Here is a 22,633-nt window from a genome sequence, read left to right on the forward strand (position 1 = left end):
AGTGCAGTAAACTGTAAAACTGTTTGCACTACAAACCAGCGTGTTTAATTAAGACACGACATTAAAATAATATGTTAAGAAATACCAGTTTGCAGTAGGCTACCAAGCAGCATAATGAGCTGTTTTGTTGGCTACAGCTAAAAATAACAGGAAGTGAGTGAAACCATAAGCCAGACACATTAAAATTACAAATGGCTGCGCCTGCTCTTACCTGAAAAATAAGGTGGATTGCATAATCAAAGAATTTGTCAATTTTGGTTATGGTGACTTTAAACATGATCTTTAAAAAAATCTGCACTCATTATTTTGCCACTTTATCAGTTTTAAGTATAATTTTTTAATTCAAAAATTTAAGTAGGCTAATTTTGTGGGCACAGTCTGTGTCTGTGGACTGTGGAGGTTTGTCTAAACTGGCCTTTGGCGTGGCTATCCAAAAGTTCTCTTTTTTAGACAAACGTCTTAAACTATTTATTTTTACACATTAAGTGCTCAGTTAAGGCAATAAGTTTCGATGTATGATACACATCCTCTGAAATGGCTCAAACTGCATCCTGTTGCTATAGTTACCTCTTCAAGCCAGCGCCAGTCGCGACCTTAGTTCGCTTCGTTAGCCCCAGATGGAAAAATGCGCCGTGACTAATTGTTAATTAGCCAATCTTTTCTGGTGGATAACCAAAATAAATGTATTTAATATAGCTACAAGTAGGCTATTACATAATTATGCATATTAAAATCCCCTATTTATAAACCTGCTTTAACGGTTCGCAGAGGTGGTGGTCTGACTCTGGACTGAATCCACAACTCGTTACGCTAATCGCTGCTCAGATTGGCTCTGAACAGCTGACTGAGACTAGAGGCTCCGGGCGCCGGGGATGCGACGCAGACCGCCGCTGATGTCTGTGTGCCGTGATGTGTGTGGCGTCTGAGCAAACAGCCCGGAGTGTGTGTGTGAGTCACTGTGATCCGAGGTGACAATCCAGATAACTGTGGGGCTGACAATGCACCGACGACCAAACATGCAATTGAATTGAATGGGAGCTACTGGGAAATTCACAGGGATTCTTCTGTGACATATATAGCCTATCGTGCGATGGAAGTTAAAAAGGGGATTTTACATTGCATTCGATTCTTAAGTCCTCAGTGACATTTTATAAGTGGAATGGGTTGGTTATATTTTCGGGAACGTGTACGAGAATACCTGTTCGCGCCAACTTTGTTTTTTGTTTTGTTTTTTTCCTTGAAGAGTGCCTCAATGGAGAAACTTTAATGTGTCATTACACCGGTCCCTAAGAATGGCGATGATGAAGGCGAACTTGAGCTGTCTGGATAGTTTATCCCGGGGAAACAACTGCCTCCCATCCAGGAACGCGTCTCCCGGGGTAGCGGCCACCCTCGCCGGCGTGCTGATCCTCACTACCGTGGCTGATATCCTTGGAAATCTACTGGTCATTCTGTCCGTGTACAGGAACAAGAAACTGAGGAATGCAGGTGTGAAGACCTCTGTAATGTCATGCAAATACCAAACATTGTATGATGAGCTTTTATAGAAGATACTTCTTTTGTTCTTTTTTCAAAATTTGCTGAGTTTGTATTGTGTAGGCTAGCATCTAAATACACTTATGTAAGTTAAAGCAGGATTGGCTTTTCGTGTTGGCTGAAGTTGTTCCCAGCTGCTGTTGTTTTGGCATGAATCATATCTTTTTCAGTTGATATAGGTTGTTAATTGCAATATTGGAAACTGGATTGTGGTCAGAGTAGGCTATGGCATTATCAATAGTTTAACATGATTTTAGTTAACATGATTTTCTTTGTGAGCCCTGTTTTGATGCACCTTTCCCCCAGACTTACATAAGAGGCACCAGCAAAACATGGCTGTCTTTTTGTGTTGTGCAACAAAACAAAATATAAGATGTTACCGGTAAATGACATAACAACGTCACGTTTTTGATGTGCAAAGAAGTGTCAGGAAAATGTAACCCTAGGCACGATCGATTCAACAGAAGGACGTCAGCAAACAACTCATTTTACAGGTCTTCATTTTGTACTGCAGGCTGTGCGTTGAAGAAACAATAGATACGTGAGACTTTTATAGGGCTTCAGGAATTAAAAGTGCAGTCTTACAACCACTCACACCTACAGCGGTGTCCAGAAGTCGAGACCTCTAGTGAAAAGTATTTTTCTAATTTAATAGATTATTTTTTTTATTGCAAATGATATGTTCAGCATTATACTAAACGTTGAAATGAAAGGTTCAATGAATTTGAAAACAAAACCTGATGATCCATGTTAACCAGCATGATTTGAAAATACTCCAGAGAGCATCTTGTGCTTCACTGGTGGAAAATTTGACTTTTTGTTCAGTGAAGTTCAAATGGTTAGTGTCCCAAATTCGACTACTTGACTTAAAGTCAATTTGTTGTTCTCAGACTTTCATATCTCTTTGTACATCTGTTAAATGACCTGTTGCTAAGTTGCTACATTATCTGATTTCTTTCTTTCTTTGCTTGTAATCTTATACAGGTGAGAGCGAGAGAACAGAGCTCTGCCTCTGAGGGGTATATGTCTATCGATTTCATTTCACTGCTATAGTTATTTAACATGATTAGGGTGCACATGGCTGTTGTTATGAGAATGATCATAATCTCAGCAGGGCAGACAGAAACAGAAGAGATCTTCTGTAATCCATTCCATCAGAGCTGAAGTGCTGTCATCAGATCAGACCACAGTGTGGTGTTAACACATGTTTAAAGAGCTCTGGAAGTAGAGATTTTATCATGATTTGAAAACAGTGGTTAGTTATTTATGTTGGGTTTCACAAAATGGGAATTATGAGATGCACGTCAATCATAATGAGAAAAGCATGCTCCAGTGTGGATGGTGTTGTTCTCCTTGCATATTCCTGTCATCAGACCGCTCCAATCTCTGCAGCTGCTCCTATAACTGTTTAGACAGCATGTCGCAATCTCACTGCCTCAGATCATGCGGCTTTTTCCCAGCCTGCCTTGAGCTGCTTGAGTAGAAGTGAAACACTGCATGTTTGCATAAAGAAGGGAAATCCAGCATTGCTGGATGGACGAACACAAGCCGCTTCGCTCCAAACACGCATGCACACACTGCACGCATGATCAGCGTTCGCACCTACTGCGCTGAGTCCATCTCAATGTTCTGTGTCGCTGAGGCTGTTCTAGGGAGAATTTGGAATGTTAGGTTCTGGAAAACTCCGTAACATCAGAATCCTGTGTGTGACGACGGGAATGCTGTGGAAAAGAGAGGCACGCAACCTGCTGGTCCAATTTTAGTGCTTTCTCTTTTTTATTTCTATTTATGGTCTTCTAATGCCTTTAAGCACAGGACAAATGGAGAGGAAACCATAGGGACAGAGTCAGCGATGAAGACATTACACCGGCTCTTTATGTGTTGTTGGCTTTTTGTGCTGCTCACTCTTGCCACTACTAAGGCATGATATTTGTGTTTGTTGATGAAAAGGTTGTTGGTTTGGTGGTGAAATGTATTCTCAATAAGCATTTTAACTAATGGTGGATGATGGGCAGTTGTGCTCATGTAATTCTATTTTAAGTATTACTTGTTAATAGTATGTTGTAGTTTAGAATGATCATTAAATGCACTGAAAAAAAGCAGTTATTTGAACCATAAAATTAATCATGGTAATTGGCAAAAACATAAAATAAAATACTATTAGTATTAAATGCATTTTGATCCATAAATAAAAATAACATTTTTGAAATGTCATGCATAGATGTCTGTATTTTGATAAAAATGGTGTCAAAATGTTGACCACATGGGCTCAGCAGAAGAAGTCAAACAGGATGCATCTCTTGTGTTCAAGTGCAAAGTGGCCACAAACAGATGATCATTTTGTGGCAAATTCATCATGTGTCATTGTGACAAATGCACTGAGAAAATTTTTTTTTTAATTTAAAATGATTCATGGTAATTGGCACAAATTACCACATATTATTAAATACGTTCTGATCTATATCATTTTCTTCATCTACATTCTAAATGTCATTTATCAATTTTTATATCTATATTAAATACTATTTTTACATTATAGTCCAGTAAATAGTCAAATCTTCAGGAAGAAGGAATTACTAAAAATAAAATAAATACGGACTTATATATCAATATATGTGATCTGTTATTTTAGATTTTTGGCACGAGTAAACTGAAGCCCGCATTCCCCCCCCCATCCCCTCCCCCCTCTGAGCTCAGGCTATTTCTATAGCCGTCGGGGTTGGTTATGGGGGCTGTGCAGGTTCTGGCAGAATGATTTGGGTTTAATCAATACTCCCTTACCCCCGTCTTCTGGCCCATCTTTAGACTAGAGTGCTGATTGAGTTGGCGTTCCCTCACACTGTTCAGGAGATTCTGGCTCTAATTAGATCTGCCAAAGTCAATCATCCCGACCTGTCTAAATCATCTAAACCCCACTATAAAACCAGGATACATATAAACACAAGTACACTGCCGTTCAAAAGGTTAGGATTGGTAAAATGTAATGTTTTCGAAAAAAATCTCTCACCAAGGTTTTATTTGTTTGATCAAAATATACACACAAAAAAACAAAGTGTGAACTACTATTACAATTTTAAAGAAAGTTTTCTATTTTAATATTGTTTAAAATGTTATTTATTCCTGAAATACCAAAGCTGAATTTTCCGCATCATTACTCAAGTCATCAGTGTCACATGATCCTTTAAAACATTTTTTTTTTATAATATGCTGATTTGGTGCTATAGGTAGCATTTCCTATTATTATTATTATGATAAAAAATGTGTAGAAACTGATTTTCAGGATTCTTTCATGAATAGAAAGTCATAATTTATTTGAAATAGGAATCATTTGGTAACGATGTAGGTCTTTACTCTTTACTGTCACATTTGATTAATTTAATGTGTCCTTTCGGAACAAAAGCATTAATTTCTTTCAAATAACAAAAAATAAATCTTACTGACCGCAAAGTTTCTAACGGTAGTGTAAACACACACACACACAGACACACACACACACACATGTCCTTCTGTTGCGTTGTGCAACAAAGTTTATATAATTCTTATAATTATAAACACAAACTACTGCTACCAGTCGGAGTGGTAGGCATTTAAATTTGCACAGTTGCATTACAGTGTCTCCATTAGCAGCATCATAGCTACTGCAGTTCGTCCATTACACCTCACCTGAAATTGCAGCAGTGTTTGGCAATGGCACACACTCAGGGCTGCTGATGAACAGATGGATTTCAGAGGAGAGGCAATAAACTATTCTCATTGTGGCAATGCACACTGGCAGTGAGGGAAGGTCGGCATTGGCGGTGTATGAATTCTCTTCTTTTGAATTCAACCAAACACTGAGTCGTGAGTAGCCAGCTCTGCTCCTATCCACAGACTCCATTCCAACCTGCTCCAGAATACCACACCTGTCAGTAATTTTCCAGTAATCCGGAACACCTTAATTAGCTGGTTTAGGTGTGCTAATCTGCTAAAAACATGATTTAAGGGTACGTTTACACAACAAAGATATGCTTAAAATGAAGTTTATCCTTTGAGTTTCCGTGTACGGACGGACATCGTCAAAACGATTCCATTCACACGGATCCGCGAAAACGACTAAAAGCGCTGTATTCTGCTGTGGATTGAACACGCAATACGCATGTGCATGACGTCATAGTCTTCAGAGATCCGCATTTTTGTTGTTTACACAGAGACCGTTTTCAAAAACTTGCACTTCGATACCCGTTTTCAAAAGTTTGCGTTTTCAGGCACCCAAAACGCTGTTGTCGTGTAAACGAACGGCCAAAACGCATAAAAAGTTTTATGTTTTGACTTGAAAACGGTGTCATGTAAATGTACCTTAATTTAGCCGGGGACTAAATGTAAGGCCGATTAAGGTAATTTGATACTTACGACTGATCATGCCCAAATGCGCTGAGTCGCGTTCAGTCTGAGTTTACAGTGTTTTAAATCTGCTGCAGTCGACTCGGTATGAACCCTTATTTTGTGCAGCTTGCTGTGGAGAACACATTAGTAACTGAATAGTATAGCCACTTAGCATTTGGGCAGCCCCTTTTGCACTTCTCCAGAATTCTCCAGAATAGTTATGATTTTGAGTTTGATATGGACCATAAATTCTGTTAATGGCACATCAGTACGCAACACACACACACTCAGTTAATGAGAATGTGTGGTCTCACTGCACCATTCCTTCACACAATAAGCAGACACACACACAGCAAACGTCAGCATAATTGAATGTGTCTCCAGTTCATGTTAATGCTCTTATATGGTTATTTTCTGACATGAATGGTTTGAATTAAGCTGTACTGCTTGTGTGCAGATGGAGAAGTGTTGAGACGGAGCGTTAGTGATTCTGAAAGTCTTTGATGGCATTGGTGATGTTTTCTTGCTTAAGCTGCGGCCTCGGGCACAACCGTCTGACCTGCTGCACTTACTGTCACAGTTCAACAGCCAATAGAATACCTCATTACTGCTGCATTTTTAACAATAAACGAGTAAACATGGTCCTTTGCCTATCGCAGTATGAAGATTTTTAGATAGCTGGAGTGGGTTTGATCCGTCTGTTGGCAGAGCTCCCGAGAGGACGCTTGGTTGTTTTATATGATTGGCTGGCATACAGGAATAATTCAGCATTAAGTACTTATGGAAATGAGGGGGAAATATTCCCTCTCTTTCTTTTTCATGCATACGCATAAACACTTGCAAACACACTGCTTCAAATACTTACCAAGTACATACATTTGTGCCCCAAACAACCTCCTTAGTTTTGGGAAGTGTTCTAAAAATGCAATGTATTACACTCTGAATTACTCTAAAGAAACTAAAGACATACATTGTTATATTTGGGAAAGTATACATTCCTTTACATTCCTTTTTTTTCTGGTTCCGTACATTTTAAATTCAATTCAATTCAATTCAATTCAAGTTTATTTGTATAGCGCTTTTCACAATACATATTGTTTCAAAGCAGCTTTACAGAAAATGCATTTCAAAAATATACATACAAAAATACAGTTAGTTAATCATAAAATTTAGGGCATAACATATCGCCGGCGTTGGGTCGTCTCTTCACAGGCGTCGAGTCGTCTCATCACAGGCGTTGGGGCATCTGAAGTCTCCATGAGAGGCTGGATACATAACTGGAGCTGACGAACTCTATTTGAGTTATAGGGACAGGCGTCCCGAGATAACAACAAAAAAAAATTAATATAATGGTTTAAAGAAACAGTTTTAAATAAAATAATTTATTTAAAATATATTTAAATAAAGATTTGTTTGTTTATTAGTTTGAATTAGCCTATACGTTTAAAAGAAAGAAAGACTGGCATCAATAATGAGCAACTTGCTACTTGTTACGTAAAAAAGAGATCTGAAAATTAATGCGGGTAACATTAGGCATTACACTTTACTTCTTCTCTACGCCTCTCTCATCTCTTTCTCTCTGTGCTTCCACTCAGTTATTTTTATGATACTGGGATGTTGGGGGAATATGGGGGAATATTTAAATGCGTGTGTGTGTGTGCGTGTGTTTGTGTGTGTGTGTGTGTGCGTGTGTGTGTGGGCGTGTGCGTGTGTGTGTGCGTGTGTGTGTGTGTTCGTCTCCTGTTCGTTCAGAGCAGTGTTGGGGGCTGGCGGTAATATCTCACCAGTATCTCATGAGATTTATAATCCAATAATTTAACACACAATATATGGCAGATTTTCATGTTACACACATATAATCCTGGGCATCTGAGCGAGACATAAATATGAAGGTGTGCAGAGTTATAATATACTGTCTGATCCGTGTTTTAAAATAAGCCTGCAAAATGCATTTCAATATCAGTTAATTCCAGCATTTCAATATTAGTTAATTCCAGCATTTCAATATCAGTTAATTCCAGCATTTCAATATTAGTTAATTCCAGCATTTCAATATCAGTTAATTCCAGCATTTCAATATCAGTTAATTCCAGCATAAATGCTCCAGACTAGCTGAGCCAGACTATCTATTATATACATTTATGATGACAGCACAGACACTGGCTGATCAACCAACTCATCCTCACTGATAATCTTGAATTGGCTCAGAGAGGTACTTTGGGAAAGTAAAAGGTAATTGCATTTTAATTGTCTCCCCTGAAACTCTGCTGTGAACTGCAGATTACTTCTCTTTTCCCCCTCACAGACAGATTTAGAGAAAGGTAAAATCCAATCTTTTGAATCTTCCATCTGACAAAATATCTATATTGAACCACACTTAATAACATGTGTATATACAGTATAAATAACAGTGTATATGTGTATAAATACATTCTTAAAAATAAATGTTATTTATTAGCAATGGCATGGTTCCATGAAGAAACTTTAACATCCATGGAACCTTTCCAATGAACAGAAGGTTCTTTATAGTGGAACAACTTTCCTAATTCAAATGTTCTTCACACTAATGTTTCTTTTAAGAACTTTATATTCTTCTATATGGCATCACTGCAAAAACCTTTATTTTTAAGGGTACACTCTTAAGAAGAATGCTTCTAAACAGTACCAAATTAGGGTTCTTCGGTAACAATAATTACAGTCTCTTGTTGTATTGTAACAATAGCAGAACCCTTTTTGGTGCTATAGAAGATCATATTTATATTTTTTATATAACTTTATGTATGTTTTATTTTTTTATATTATTAACAGTTTTTAATATACAAATAATAATATGCTATTTTTATATTATATAATTAGGCTATATGATATAATATTAATATGTTTTAGTTTTTTTGGACACCATTCATGATTCACTTTTTTGGGATATTTTAATTAACCACTATTTTGCATAATAATAAATTAATTATTTAAACGTGTGTGTGTGTGTGTGTGTTGGGGGTTGCATAGGCACATTCAGCCTGGTTTCAGTCCATCAAACACCTCAGGTACTGATACAGTATAACATTCGAGACAGGCAAAGAAGGGGAACACAGGTTGGAATCATAACATATTAAATTGGCATATTTATTGCTAATTTACAATTTGTTGTTGGCCTACATTACATCACAACTCTAAATGCATGGTGTCCGCTCTTAAAATAATTAATTTAAACAAAAACATATTTCAGTTAATGAAGTAATAAATTACAACAAAGATGTTAAATCTATTTTGGTCTTCCCCAGCAATGCAAGAAGACTGCACTGTATGCATTTCTGAAGCTCAAACATCTACAGATGGAACTCAGAACATGCTGACACCTCAAAACAAGTCTCTCTCCAAGATTTTAGTTTCTCTGCTATTTTCAACAGTTAAGTTTGAGAATGAATTTGGGTATTTTTGACAAGACGCTTGCCTGGCAAAAACCCTTTCATGTGCAGGCTCACTCTCCCTTCAGAGTTTTCATTGTTTACTGTTTGCCAAGTTCTTTTTTTTTTTTTTTTTTTCTCAGTTTTGCGCTGCAAAAACTCATCAGAGCTGCAATATTGTTTCCAGCTGGAGAAAAAAATCAGATATCTTTTACATTTCAATGGATACTTTCTCAGTCTTAGAATTTGGCCACACATTGAATGTGCCATTATGGTAAGAAGGCGTCAGTTTGATCTCCTGAGCTGGCAAAGCATCTGTCCATGACCCCATCTGCTTGTCCTGTGTGAACAGGTTGCTTCTGTGTTATTTCACTATTCTTTAACACTGGCAAATAGTGTTTGCCAAGCATTATACCCTCTTTATCAATTCCAAAATAGCATGTGTACATCTCTGTATATATTTCTGCCAAATAGCCTGAAGATATGACTGAAATAGAGTAGTAGCCTATGCTATTTCAAATTCCGTAATAATATTTTTTCATACCTACTCGGCTTAAGTGATATCAACTGTAAAGGAAATCAAGGTGGAGTCAATTATATCCAGATGAAAGAAACATAGTGCACTGATTAATCATGCCCAGCAACACCATATAAAGAATGTTAAACCATTTTTTTTAATGTTGGGTTAGGGAACATAAGAAGTGAAAGGCTTTATGCTGAGATCTCCCATGTACACCGTGTGACTCATTTACACATGTAGCTCAGGGTTGTAGAACATATATATGTCCTTGTGTCGAGTTTGTCATGAGAAGTTGTGAGAAAGGAAACCAATTACACTTCTGTTCAGGATAATCATGTGGATTTATAGTGATCCTCAGGCAGTCCCAGGAACTGTCCTATCTGAACCACGCCACAATAAATCCTGTTCTCTCTCTCTCTCGCTAGCTTTCCGTTTCTTTCTCTCTTTCCCAAACATGATGTATGAGTCTCCGTAAAATAAGCATGTCATTATTACACTGTCTTTATGTCCCTCAACCTTGATGAGGAATAAAAACAAGTGTAGACCCATCTTCAAGCTGGAGGATAGCGATAAAGGAAAGGTTCAGTATTCACTTCTTATCTCTCATGAACTGTGGTGTTATTAGATGTTGAAATACAGTTCCCTAAATATTTTATGCTCTAACTTTGGGCCATGTGACTTTGATCCTCTGACAGCTGTGTAGGTTCATTCTGATACAAAGCGACCGACTGCAACTCAAAGTCATCTGAACCTCAAGCTATAAAGGTAGAGCAAAACAATTCAGGCAAAAATGCTTCTTTGTGTTTAAATGACACATTACATCTTTTATGTCTTGAAGGGGTCCTATTATGTTTTTACATTTTTTACTTTCTTTAGTGTGTGATGTTGCTGTTTGTGCACGAAAAAGGTTTGCAAATTTACAAAGCACAAAATCCACTCTAAACGAGTTATTCTCTATATCAGTAAGCACTGTTTCTGAACTCCCTGAAGCATTTATTAAACTTTGTTATGTTCATTTCACCATTTACAGCCTTATTGAAATCAAAAGTTGTAATTGTTATCATTAGTTAGCAATTAGTTAACATGAACAAAAAATGAAGGAATTGTTAATATTTTTATTAACTAAGATGAACAAAGATGAATAAATACAGTAACAAATGTATTGCTCTTGGTTCATGTTACTTAGCCTAATACATTAACTAATGTTAACAAATCAAACCACATTTACTCAGAACACCTCTTAAAATGAGAATGTAAGTGTTTATTTCCCATTTTTTTTAGTAAGAGTGGTTGGCAAGATTTAAACTTAATAAACTACAGTATTTTCATGTTATTTATGACAATGTGTAGAAAAAGTAACTTTTTAATGCTACTTTTTTATTCTAATTTTTGATATTGATATGATATACCAAAATAATTATTAAGTCTAGCAAAGAAGGCTTTTATCTTACAAAGCTATGAAATCCAGTGGTAAAAAATCACAGCTTTTAAAAAAAAGAGGGCAAGAAAGGATTACTGTATCCGTCGGCCACCACCGAAGACCAATTTTGACTTTAGGAAAAACCCTGAACTGTGAATCAAATAAACTTATTATAAATAATGTTATGTAATTTTTTTATTATTACACTGAATGTTTGCTGCTTCAGATGAGAATTGAAAAGTAGCAGTAGATGTGACGTGAGCAACCTGTCTGACAGTTGTAAGTCTAGTAGCTGTGCCAAGAGAAATCTGAATCATTCCCTTCTGAATCTCACAGAGAGCTTGAGTAGGAGCTGTCCATGAGCAGCAGGAGCAACTTTATCACTCTCTATGGGCTTCTCCCTTGACATTATGCCTTCACATCCCCCCGATTGCTTGCGAGCGCCTGTCTATACGGTAATTTCTCGACTGTGCGACAGAGAGTCAAGTGGTTATGACGCAATCGTTAGCCTATTTTTACAAAAACTGCTTTTACGGGGCCATAACGTAAGATACAAGGTAGCTAATGAAGCCCTTTATACATTGTTGTGTTTCTTTAGAAATAAATAATGCACAAATGGCGTCTTTAAACTCCTCAGATGTAAAGTTATTCGCTGTCAAAGTTTCGTCACAACCAAACGTTAGCGATTGGTTATGGCAGATCCAGAGTGGCTCTGGGCAGATCCAATAGTTTTTAACTTCAACAGAGTACCCGCCTACAAGGAAGGTAACGCTCGTCAATGGAGAGCGGCTCTGTACAAATGAAATGTATGAGAGTCTAGGACCAGGCTAATATTAGCTAATAGGCTAATAGAAAAAGCAAGAGATACATTTTTTTCGTTTTTGTCCTAAATACTTTCCCGCTTAGAAATAACATCTTTGTCCGCCGCCAACAGCACTGACTCTCCATATAAATGTCATTGTAAATGTCAGTGTAAAGAACCCGCAGTGACCTGTGTGCAATTCCCTGACCATTTTGACTCTGTTGCCAGAGGATCCATTTCCAGAGACTCTTAGAAAGATGTCAAAAACTGCTTTATGGAGCCTAAGGTCCGACTTGTGCTTAGATTCTGCTCGGATTTCAGTGATGAGCTGCTGGAGAGAATCAGACCACTGAGGCATTTGAGTGCATAATTGAAAATGTGTTTCAGCTGAATAGAAATTGCAACCTTAAGGAAATTGTATCTTGACAATATGTCCAATTGTACAAAATGCTTACATTTGATCAGCTGGATACAAATTGTATAAGCAGAACTTAAAGGGGTGGTTGAGTATGATTTCACTTTTCTAACTTTAGTTAGTGTGTAATGTTGCTGTTTGAGCATAAACAACATCTGCACAGTTACAACGCTCAAAGTTCAAAGCAAAGGGAGATATTTGCTTTTACAGAAATCGTTTTTTAAGGACTACAACAAACGCTGGTAGGGACTACACGACATTCCTCACGGGTTAGTGACATCACCAACCCTAAAATTTACATAAACCCCGCCCTGGAAACACGCAGTCCATGTTGAGAAGAGGAAGAGGTTGTTGTAGTTGAGCACATTTGTGAGTCAGCTCAAGCTGTAGCATCCGTCTTTTCACATGCAACAGAAAGTCACTCTGTGTGCATCTCACAACAGTTCCTATACGAGCGATTTATAGATTATCATGACAGAATATGCTAATTGAGGATAGTTAACGCCACATCAGCTAGCCTACATAAATTCATCAACTAACCATTCAGAGACGTCCTGTTGCATTCTACATGTTGTCACTCCTTCTTGAATCTCTCCATTATTGTCTGACTCCGTTTAAACATAAAAGGCAGAACAGTTTCTGTCATTTTAGTGTGTGTCTGTTTGAGGTAATCGGAGCTGCTAACACACACTAGCTCTTGAAACCCCGCCCTCTGTGTCGGGAGCAGCAGCTAATTTGCATTTAAAGGGCCAGACACAAAACGGTGCGTTTTTTGCTAACCCTCAAAAATTGACAACTTTAACATGCTATATAAAAATATTTGCTGGTATTTTGAGCTAAAACTTCACACACACACACACACACACACACACACACACACACACACACACACACACACACATACACACACACACACACACACACACACACACTCTCTGGGGACATCAGAGATTTATTTTACATCTTGTGAAAAGGGCATTTTACCACCCCTTTAACCTATCAATCAGGATTTTTAGAGCAAGGTGCTAGCATTTTCTTTTTTTATCCGATACCAAGTATTATCAAGCCCAATATTGCTGATATTAATACTATTATGATGATTATTATGATACTTCTGATCATAATTTAACTATAATTTAACATAATTTTACTAACTAAAAATTGCGTATTTATGTGCGGGTTCTAACAATAAATCTACATTATTCTAAATGAAGTAAGGAGCTTGTGGATGCAGTAAATTTGCATAAAACATCCTTTGATTAGCATCAAACTTCATTATCATTTAATTCATTGTGACTCAAAAATTACTAGGCTACTTTAAAAAATAGTCACTCACTGTTAATTAATTTCTAATAATATATATATATAAAAAAAATAGAAAGAAACTGATGAATTATGATTTTGTCACAATTCTCAGTCACAAGTCCTGTCACCACTGCACTTCATTTCCCATAATCCCTCCTAGCTCACACCCTGCACACACAATCATCCACACCTGCCATCATTAATTTCACCCTCATCGGCTCTCATTTAAGCATGTTCCGCAGTTCACTACATTTAAGCACCATCCTCGACCACATCACAGGGTCTGGTCTTGTTGTTTGACACTGAACTCTTACCTGACTAGCTATCTGTGGATTATACCTGTGTGTCGAACTGTCTTGTTTTCCATGTGTCATCGTCTGCTAGTCTTCAGCCCACCAGCCACTTCTCTTCACTACCTGCAACAGGACATTCACTCACATGCCAGTATCACCAGAACTATCTGCAACCAAGAGACTCACCTGCTAATCACCTGTGTGTCATTCAATAAACTCACATATTCAATAAACACATATTTTACCTGTGTTTACCTGTATCTTCTGTTCAATGACCCATTTCTGCATGAATTATTTTACGCACAAATATGTGCATAATTACGATTAGTGAATCAGACTTATTGTTATTTCTGAGGATAAAATTTGTAATTATATTTATTAACATTTAATTTAAAAGCCATCATATTAACAACCAATAAATTGGTTGTTTTTAGATCTTTGGTTTCACCTCTAATTTTTAAAATAAATGTAAGTGTAAAGGTTATATAAGAATTTGTTTTAAGCGTGCTAACGTGGTTCATTTTTTTATAGAGCTTATGATACATCTTCAGTTAATAGTTTACCACAACACATATATTTGATATTATTATGCAAGTATCAATTATTATGCAAGTATCAATCATCATGAGAACATACAGTACATATCAGAAGTATATTTCATAATTATGAATTCTGCACACTTCCCCATGAATAGAGTAGATTATTTCAGCACAGAGAAATAGATAATTTTTAGTCCTGTGTGTGATGCTTCAGGTTATTGGACTCGTGCTAGACTGATGGCGGGAGATGGTGGTCTTGTCAAAGGCACACTTCATGTCAGCTGTGGCTTTGAGTTGACAAATGTTTGGCAGCCTGAGACACTAGTCAAAATGCCACAATAGATTTAAATGAAATGTTAGGATAAATCATGTTTGAAGCTAAAGGTGACATGGTGAGAAAGGGGAAGATTTAGGGTTGTCTAAGATCCCATTTTGTGTCTGTGTGTGATAGTGCTCAACAGGCAGACATAATCTGTTACTGAATCTTGTTTCTCTTATGGTTGGGGGGATACACAACAATCTGCATTTGTTGCAGACAGAACAAGCTATGAGTGTTCTCCGACCTCAAGTAAAAAATGATCATATGACAAGCATGGCTTGGTTCTGACACCAACGATATCGCCGACCTCCAAGGAGGTAGTTCAAATAGGAAGGAGGCATACATGTTTTACTCCAGCTTTTTATAGGAGACAGAATACCAGAGACCTTTTTGTTTTATTTGCCAGTATGTTTTTTTTAAAACCCTAAATAGAGTGTGGCCCAGTCTAATCACTTCGTAATACTTTGCATAAGTGGACATCATTGGTGATCTGTTTGAATCTGTTTCACTCATGAATGTGACCTTCATGAGTTGTCAAACATGTTCAGTTTTACTGGCACGTAATCTTTCCAGCTCCTTTGGTTCAAGATGGAGAGTGTGACGGAGGGAAACAGTCAATGAGAGTTCATGAATGGAAAACTGTGAGAAAAACAAGTGTGACCTGATCAGTGTTGCGAAGAGCCAAATATTAATTGAAACTGTGGAAATGTGCTCCATTTGAATTCAGCAAAAGATTTGTAAATGGGTTTATGGGGGCAACTCAATAAGAATGCATTTTTGCAAAGACACAATGAGGTAATTTTTAGAGAAGATTGATGTATCTTGGATTTTTGAGATGGAATGAGGCTGAATTGTGAGATCTGGCAGTGGGGCTTTTATTCTCTTTATCTATAGGGTGTTGTAAATAATAATAATTATACTTTGTCACACTTTAGTTTAGCATCCAATTCTAACTATGATCTACAATACTATTAACTATGACTTTTGCCACAATAAACTCCTAATTTCTTCTTATTAATAGTTAATTATATAAAAAAATAATGTGTGTATATACAGTGGTGGCCAACATTATTAGAACACCTGACAGATCTGAAAATATTGACCTTTTTTTTGCCTCCAAAACATGATTTAATTTATTTCATAATGTTTATAAAACATGCAGATGGTTGCTCTGAGCACAACAAATATCAGATTAAGTGAGTCATACTGTTTTTTATCCATTTTGAACATTACTATTTGGTATGTCCACCTTTTGCAGCAAGTACAGCATCTCTCTGGCATAGTGTCAATATATTTCCTGAGAACTTCAACACTAATGTTATCCCATGCCTTTTATAACTGAAGCCAAATGCTTTCCTTAGAATGAACAATAGATCTGTCCAGTTTATTTTCCAACTCATTTCCAATCATTTTTATTATTATTTTTTTCTTCAAGGCTTGCACCTTGGAACCTATTTCAAGGTATGCGTTCTCGAGCCACCAGGCACTGTTGTTGAGCGAATGAGCAGGCCGGAGCGCATTAAGGGTTTTCTGTTAGAACGGTGTCGTGTAAGTGGCCCCTAAGTTAATAACTAATGATCTTTGCAATGGAAGTGAATCGATCCAAACTAACTTTAGCTGGACAATAACTTTATTCAAGAGCTGCTGTAAAGCCAAAACAATCGCTGTTACTTTAATGAACTTATCACTGTATAGCTGCTTTGAAACAGTCCATATTGTTAAAAGCGCTATATAAATGAAGGTGACTTGACTTGACTAATATAATATGGGAATCGAATGTCAACTGCGCATCAAAAATAACGCCAAGATTGCGCACTTGAAACGATGGAGGTACTAAATAGAAATCAGTTAACGAATTGAAATAAAGTTTATGCAGAGCTTTTGGCATTCCAACAAGTAATTTCAGTTTTTGACTCATTGCTTTTAAGAAAATGTTCTGACATACAGTAGGACATACAGTATAAGGGGCAACATATATATGTGAAACAACATGAGCCCTAACAGAGAACCCTGTGGGACACCCTGCTGTACAAATGTTGGTTCAAATTTATATTCCCTCAAACATACATACTGGAAATGAACAGTTAGATAAGATTTAAACAGTCATTTGGATGATGCCATGTCTCACAGAGGCAGAGAAAGTCTAGTTTCTTATCCAGAGGACACCTCAACCTTTCAACTGAGTGAAACTGATTTTGGAAGTTACATTCTTGTCACGCTTATCCGACTAAGGGTAGCAAAAATTAGATGTGCAGATGCCAACGGGAGTAGTGTCCTGAGCAAAGAGCATTTACCCTACTATCACACGACACGAAGCATGTAGGTAGGTCTACTCCCCGACGAGAGCCGAAGCAAGAGCTGAAGTAAGCAGTAACAGCATTAAAAGTGATCCATTGAAAGAAGTTCCGAAAAAAGAGTACCTTATAATGTTGCCGTTCCAGAGCCTTGATTTCAAATTCCACAAAATCACATTAACGGAGACAAGAATGACAAATATAGAAAAAGAAAACAGCATACTGATATCCAATGTTCAAAGTTTATTATAAACCCAAATGGCGATTTTTGATGCAGCATGAATTTGTTTTAATTGTTTTTACAAAACACACAAACAAAGCACAAACCGCAAACTCAACATTCTGACATCTTAAAAGTTGAAAAGCCTTACAGCAGTGGGAATAACAGTGGATGAGTACAATCTGCAAGAAAAGCTCTGTTCAAAGCTATTTGATAACCCAGTCTGCTTAATGTCAATAATCTTGGTTGACAATCCTATATAATGAATTTCGGTGTTTACATTACCATACCAACAACAGCACATATAAAAGTCATAAGAGTCCTGCTGATATTAAAAGTAGAGAGCCTCTGAAGACAGTGTAACCGCTGCTGGCCTTTTTTTGCATGCTGATGCTTCAACCTGAGTATCGAAACACAACTTATTATCAATGATAAGCCTATACTTTTAACTGTAGGCCATTTGACCTTTCTTGACGAACTGTGAAAATCACAGTACTCGGAAAAATAAAATAAAAATAGATACATTATTTAATTAAATGAAAACTTAAATGTATGAGTTGAGAAGCGGCAGTCAACTACGCCAGCATCCTCTCTCACCGGAATAGTGTGAGGAGACTTAATGTTATTCTGCAGGGATAATAGTTATTACAGCGCCTCCCTAATCGAGTTATAAATTACATATTGGTGTCTGTATTCTGTCGGCCTACTACACTGACACAGTTCTGACTTTCTGTAGCTTTCACATACACACTCTTTTCAAACACATATCAGAGATGCACTATTCTCTATTTGTTGATATCAAAGAGCAAGAAAAGTCAGTGCAAGATATTTTCTTTTCTCAAATTCAAATACCTTTCAAATACCATGTCTTTCTTTAATGGCAACTCATATACAGCTTAGCTTTTAATTAAAGGAATATATTTTTTGTCTGGCTGCTTTTCTGAATTAAGTTGAAGGGAAAATGGTTTGGTGATGGAGACAAAGAGACACATTTACTCATTGTCCCTCATATGGTAACTGGCAAAGGCATCCTGTGCACAGCAGTCCTTGTGGTCCCCTGAAGGGCGTTCACACTGACAGCGATTTGCAGCGACAAAGCAACCGGAAGTCATTCATTTTCAATGAGAGTTGGTGATTTGAGGTGACATGAGCAACAGAGACCGTTGGCGATGCAACAAAGTTGAGCAGAGTTCAACTCTATGCAAATGTACAATGACATAATATGACTACCAATGACAGTGCAGAGAGTGGAGCTCATGTGATCCTCCTCATGATACAAATAGAGACAGGGGGAACATCTAAGCAACACTCTCAGTATTGTGATTAGTTTGAATACCCCCTTCATATGTACTGTATGTATTCATATAGTTCACCCAAAAATGAAAATTCTGTCATTTGACTTTGCTTTTGTGTTTGGGTTGCCCAGTTGCCATGAGTAATTGCAATTGGTTTAAATAAATTAGATGATTAAATATACATGTACATATTTAAATACAATGTATATATGTCACTCTCTTTCTCTCTCTCTCTCTCTCTCTCTCTCTCATAGGTAACATCTTTGTGGTGAGTCTTTCTGTTGCTGACCTGGTGGTGGCGCTGTACCCCTACCCCTTGGCTCTGTTCGCTATCTTCCACAATGGCTGGACAATGGGCTCCCTGCACTGCCAGCTGAGTGGCTTTGTAATGGGACTGAGTGTGATCGGTTCGGTCTTCAACATCACGGCTATCGCCATCAACCGCTACTGCTACATCTGCCACAGTCTTCGCTACGACCGGCTGTTTTCGCGCCGGAACACCTGTCTGTACCTGCTGCTCACCTGGATGCTAACCGCTTTGGCCACCGTGCCCAACTTCCTTGTGGGCTCCCTAAAATACGACCCACGCATCTTCTCCTGCACCTTCACCCAGACAGCAAGCTCCTCTTATACAGTCTGTGTTGTTCTGATCCACTTCCTTCTCCCACTGGGTGTGGTTTCTTTCTGTTACCTGCGTATATGGACATTGGTGATTAGGGTCAAAAGTCGTGTCCGGCCCAATCCAAAGGTCAGAGCAGCTGACATGAGGAATTTTCTGACGATGTTTGTGGTGTTCGTACTGTTCGCCGTGTGCTGGGCGCCCCTGAACTTCATTGGGCTCGCCGTGGCGGTTAACCCTGCAAGAGTGGCGCCCAATATCCCGGAGTGGCTGTTTATTACCAGCTACTTTATGGCATATTTCAACAGCTGTCTGAATGCTGTTGTCTACGGGTTGCTCAACCAGAACTTTAGGCAAGAGTACAAACAGATTCTTCGTGCTCTCTGCACCCCAAGAGCACTGTTCAGTGACAGTTCAAGGTACAACACTGAAGCCATGAAGAGTAAACAGTCACCGGCGGGAACTAATAATAACGTGAAAGAGACCAACATGTATAAGGGCGGAGTAACACATACTCTTTTCTAGTAGATCACTCCCCATTCACCTGACAACCACACTATAAGGGTACAACAGGCCAAGAGGTGGACCAGGGGAAAATGCACATATTTATTGAAACACCGGGAAATTTGCGTGATTTGATGTGATCGTGGCAGAAACACATAGTCAATTCTGTACTAGGTTTATCTGATATCAACTGCGCATCATATAGCAAATAAGAATCCAAATTACCAAATATATTTCAAACCAAGGATCTTGTTTTCAAGTTTTGTTCAAAGAAATGAAACTTGGTTTGTCAACTGAATATATATAAAAGTATAGTATTTGGGGTGAAAAACGTCCCTATTGCTGGGGCTACAGGCACATTGATTGAACTAATAATAAATAGCTGGCTGACTATTATGTTGGGTGTCCGCCTTAGAGATAATCACAATATTTATAATATAAAATATTATTTATTTTCACTGTAAAGCCATATTAAATTATATATCCGTTGTAAGAAGATTTCAGAATCTTTTAAATTACATTTACTTTTTTTTTAATGAACTACTGTTAATGAAAGGAATATTTATTGAATTCATTTATGTTTTTAAATTAATAATATGGTACAATCTTTGTTGAAGGATTTTAAACAAGTATCACCAATATATTTGGCATAATAATGACTTGGTCTAAGTCTGTAGTCCGAGTTCTTAGTTCAAGTTCAAGTGCTTTGGAATCTTGTCAGTGGTCAGACTTAAAAACTGGATCGCTTAAGTATTTGTATCAATACAGCTCAATTTAATTCAATGTTGTTTCAACTCAACTGTGTCAGTGTTGCAAAGTTAATAAATTATGATACAAGTTCAATGGAGCTATATGCAACTCTACAGAAGGTGACTGTCAATTCAGTTCAACACTCACTGTCAATGTGGCAAAGTGTCAGTATTAAGCCTTTGTTCTAGATTATGTCAGTACATTAATTCAATAAAATGACTGAATGTGAATATTTTCTGTTGAATAGTAATGAATATTAACCCCAACTGAGCTATACAAAGGTGACTGTGGCCATGACAAAAATTAAATCAGGTGGCAGTAGTGAAGAAAAAAAAATGTAAAAAAGCCAAAAAGCCCCTATATAATATAATAACTATATATATAACTATATATATATATATATATATATATATATATATATATATATATATATATAATAACTGAGGTGTGCCTTTAGCACCGTCGTACCCTATATCTATTCTACAGTAGTCTGTGTGGAGCCTATAAGATGATAATGGTATTCCTTGTAGAATGAACATTCCTTAACAAATGGAGTGGTTGTCAGCCTTTTTATCTTTTTGTTTGAGCAGACTTGAGCTAAAAAACTGAGAAAATAAGACGACTGCACACTGTTGAGTCTGTCTGCTCTTGAGTTCAGATTGGCTGATACCATGGCAACCAACACTGAAAAATATGTTTTGATGCTCTGTGTGTAAATTTCTTTGTAAATTCTTTGTATATGAATGCTCTGCATATCAGGTAGTGTGTCTCCAAGTGACGGACTGAAAAGATTTTTTATTTTTTTGCAGTAATAAAAATGGAAAATAAGACTGATGCTCATTAGAGTAACACAAATGATACATCTGTAAGTAATGTATATAGAGTTGTATGTTTTTACTTTTGCAACAAGAATTAATTTAGTGAAATCTTTTTGATAGATATTTACATCATGTTCTGTATTTCCCTACGATCAGAGTGGGTATTTCCAATCTGGGTGGTCTGCATGCAGTGGTGCTGAGAACTAAACTACATATTTGTCTTTCTTTTTAGTCCTGTCTTTCTTATCTTGCTGTATCTTGCCTCCATTTATCTGAACATCCAACCCAGTATGTCAATCACACTCTTTCTCTTCCCTGATTACTTTCCCCTCTTGCCTTCATTTACTCTCCACACACCGCACACTCATGCTCCTATCCTTGAGGGATATTCATCACTTCTCCAGACACTTAAAGCGCTATAGCTGAAAGGGGCAGCTGATGATAACCTGACATAAGATTCTCCAGAGCTGTAATTTTCAAAGAATGGCTGGAATTATTAACCCTGATGCACCAGAGATATAAAGAGCCATAAATGCTTTTCAAGCTCAGTGGAATAAAAACATATGGTTTTGGAGACTCACAGGTCTTAATTTTGAGCAGGCATATTTTATGTATTTGCTTATATGAATGTATTTACATGTTTTATGAATAAGTTACTGGGAGACCAGCAGGTGTTTTCACAAGTGCTATATCTAAGGCTTGGAGTCAAAAGTCGATTTACACAAATGCTGGTTTGTGTTTATTATGTTTGTGTCAAGTTCAAAAATCTTTTATATGAATTTTGTCCTTCAAACTCAAAGCCTATAATGGGGTGACAGTGGCTCAGTGGTTCATGTAGATTATCTACAAACCGGAAGGTTGGTGGTTCAATCCCCGGTTCCACCTGACCAAGTGTCGAGGTGTCCTTGAGCAAGACACCTAACCCCAGCTGCTCCCGACGAGCTGGATCGCCTTGCATGGCTGACACCGCCGTCGGTGTATGGGTGAATGGGTGAATGTGAGGCAATATTGTAAAGCGCTTTGGTGGCCATTGGGTCTGTGAAAGCGCTATATAAATGCAGTCCATTTACCATAATGCAGTAAAATGTTCGACAACTAGTATTAAGAAAATTTAATTAAAGAAAAAAGTGCATTATTAAAATGTATTAAAAATTTATACATTTTTCTAGAGATCCTCCATCCATTTTGTTACAAAGACATTTCCAGTGCTCTAGCAGT

The 22,633-nt window shown here is 37.4% G+C and overlaps 1 protein-coding gene and 1 long non-coding RNA gene across 3 annotated transcripts; both read left to right on the forward strand.

Annotated features, from left to right (window-relative positions):
* The first annotated feature begins 838 nt into the window (after positions 1-838).
* mtnr1c (melatonin receptor 1C) lies at positions 839-20,936 on the forward strand. Of its 2 annotated transcripts, XM_079606878.1 has the most exons (3): positions 875-948; positions 1,244-1,488; positions 18,979-20,308. In XM_079606878.1, the coding sequence occupies exons 2-3, from the start codon at positions 1,293-1,295 to the stop codon at positions 19,866-19,868; spliced, it is 1,086 nt and encodes a 361-aa protein (XP_079463004.1). In that variant the 5' UTR covers positions 875-948; positions 1,244-1,292; the 3' UTR covers positions 19,869-20,308. The 2 variants fall into 2 exon arrangements, with proteins under 2 accessions (XP_079463003.1, XP_079463004.1); XM_079606877.1 differs by having other exon boundaries at positions 839-1,488; positions 18,979-20,936.
* Positions 10,044-14,278, forward strand: LOC306995347. The gene is made up of 3 exons (XR_013796831.1): positions 10,044-10,402; positions 10,518-10,587; positions 14,149-14,278. It is a non-coding gene; the product is annotated as an uncharacterized lncRNA (long non-coding RNA).
* Positions 20,937-22,633: the final 1,697 nt, after the last annotated feature.

This window comes from Phoxinus phoxinus (genome assembly GCF_949152265.1).
Source record: "Phoxinus phoxinus genome assembly, chromosome: 3".
Classification (NCBI taxonomy): Eukaryota; Metazoa; Chordata; class Actinopteri; order Cypriniformes; family Leuciscidae; genus Phoxinus; species Phoxinus phoxinus.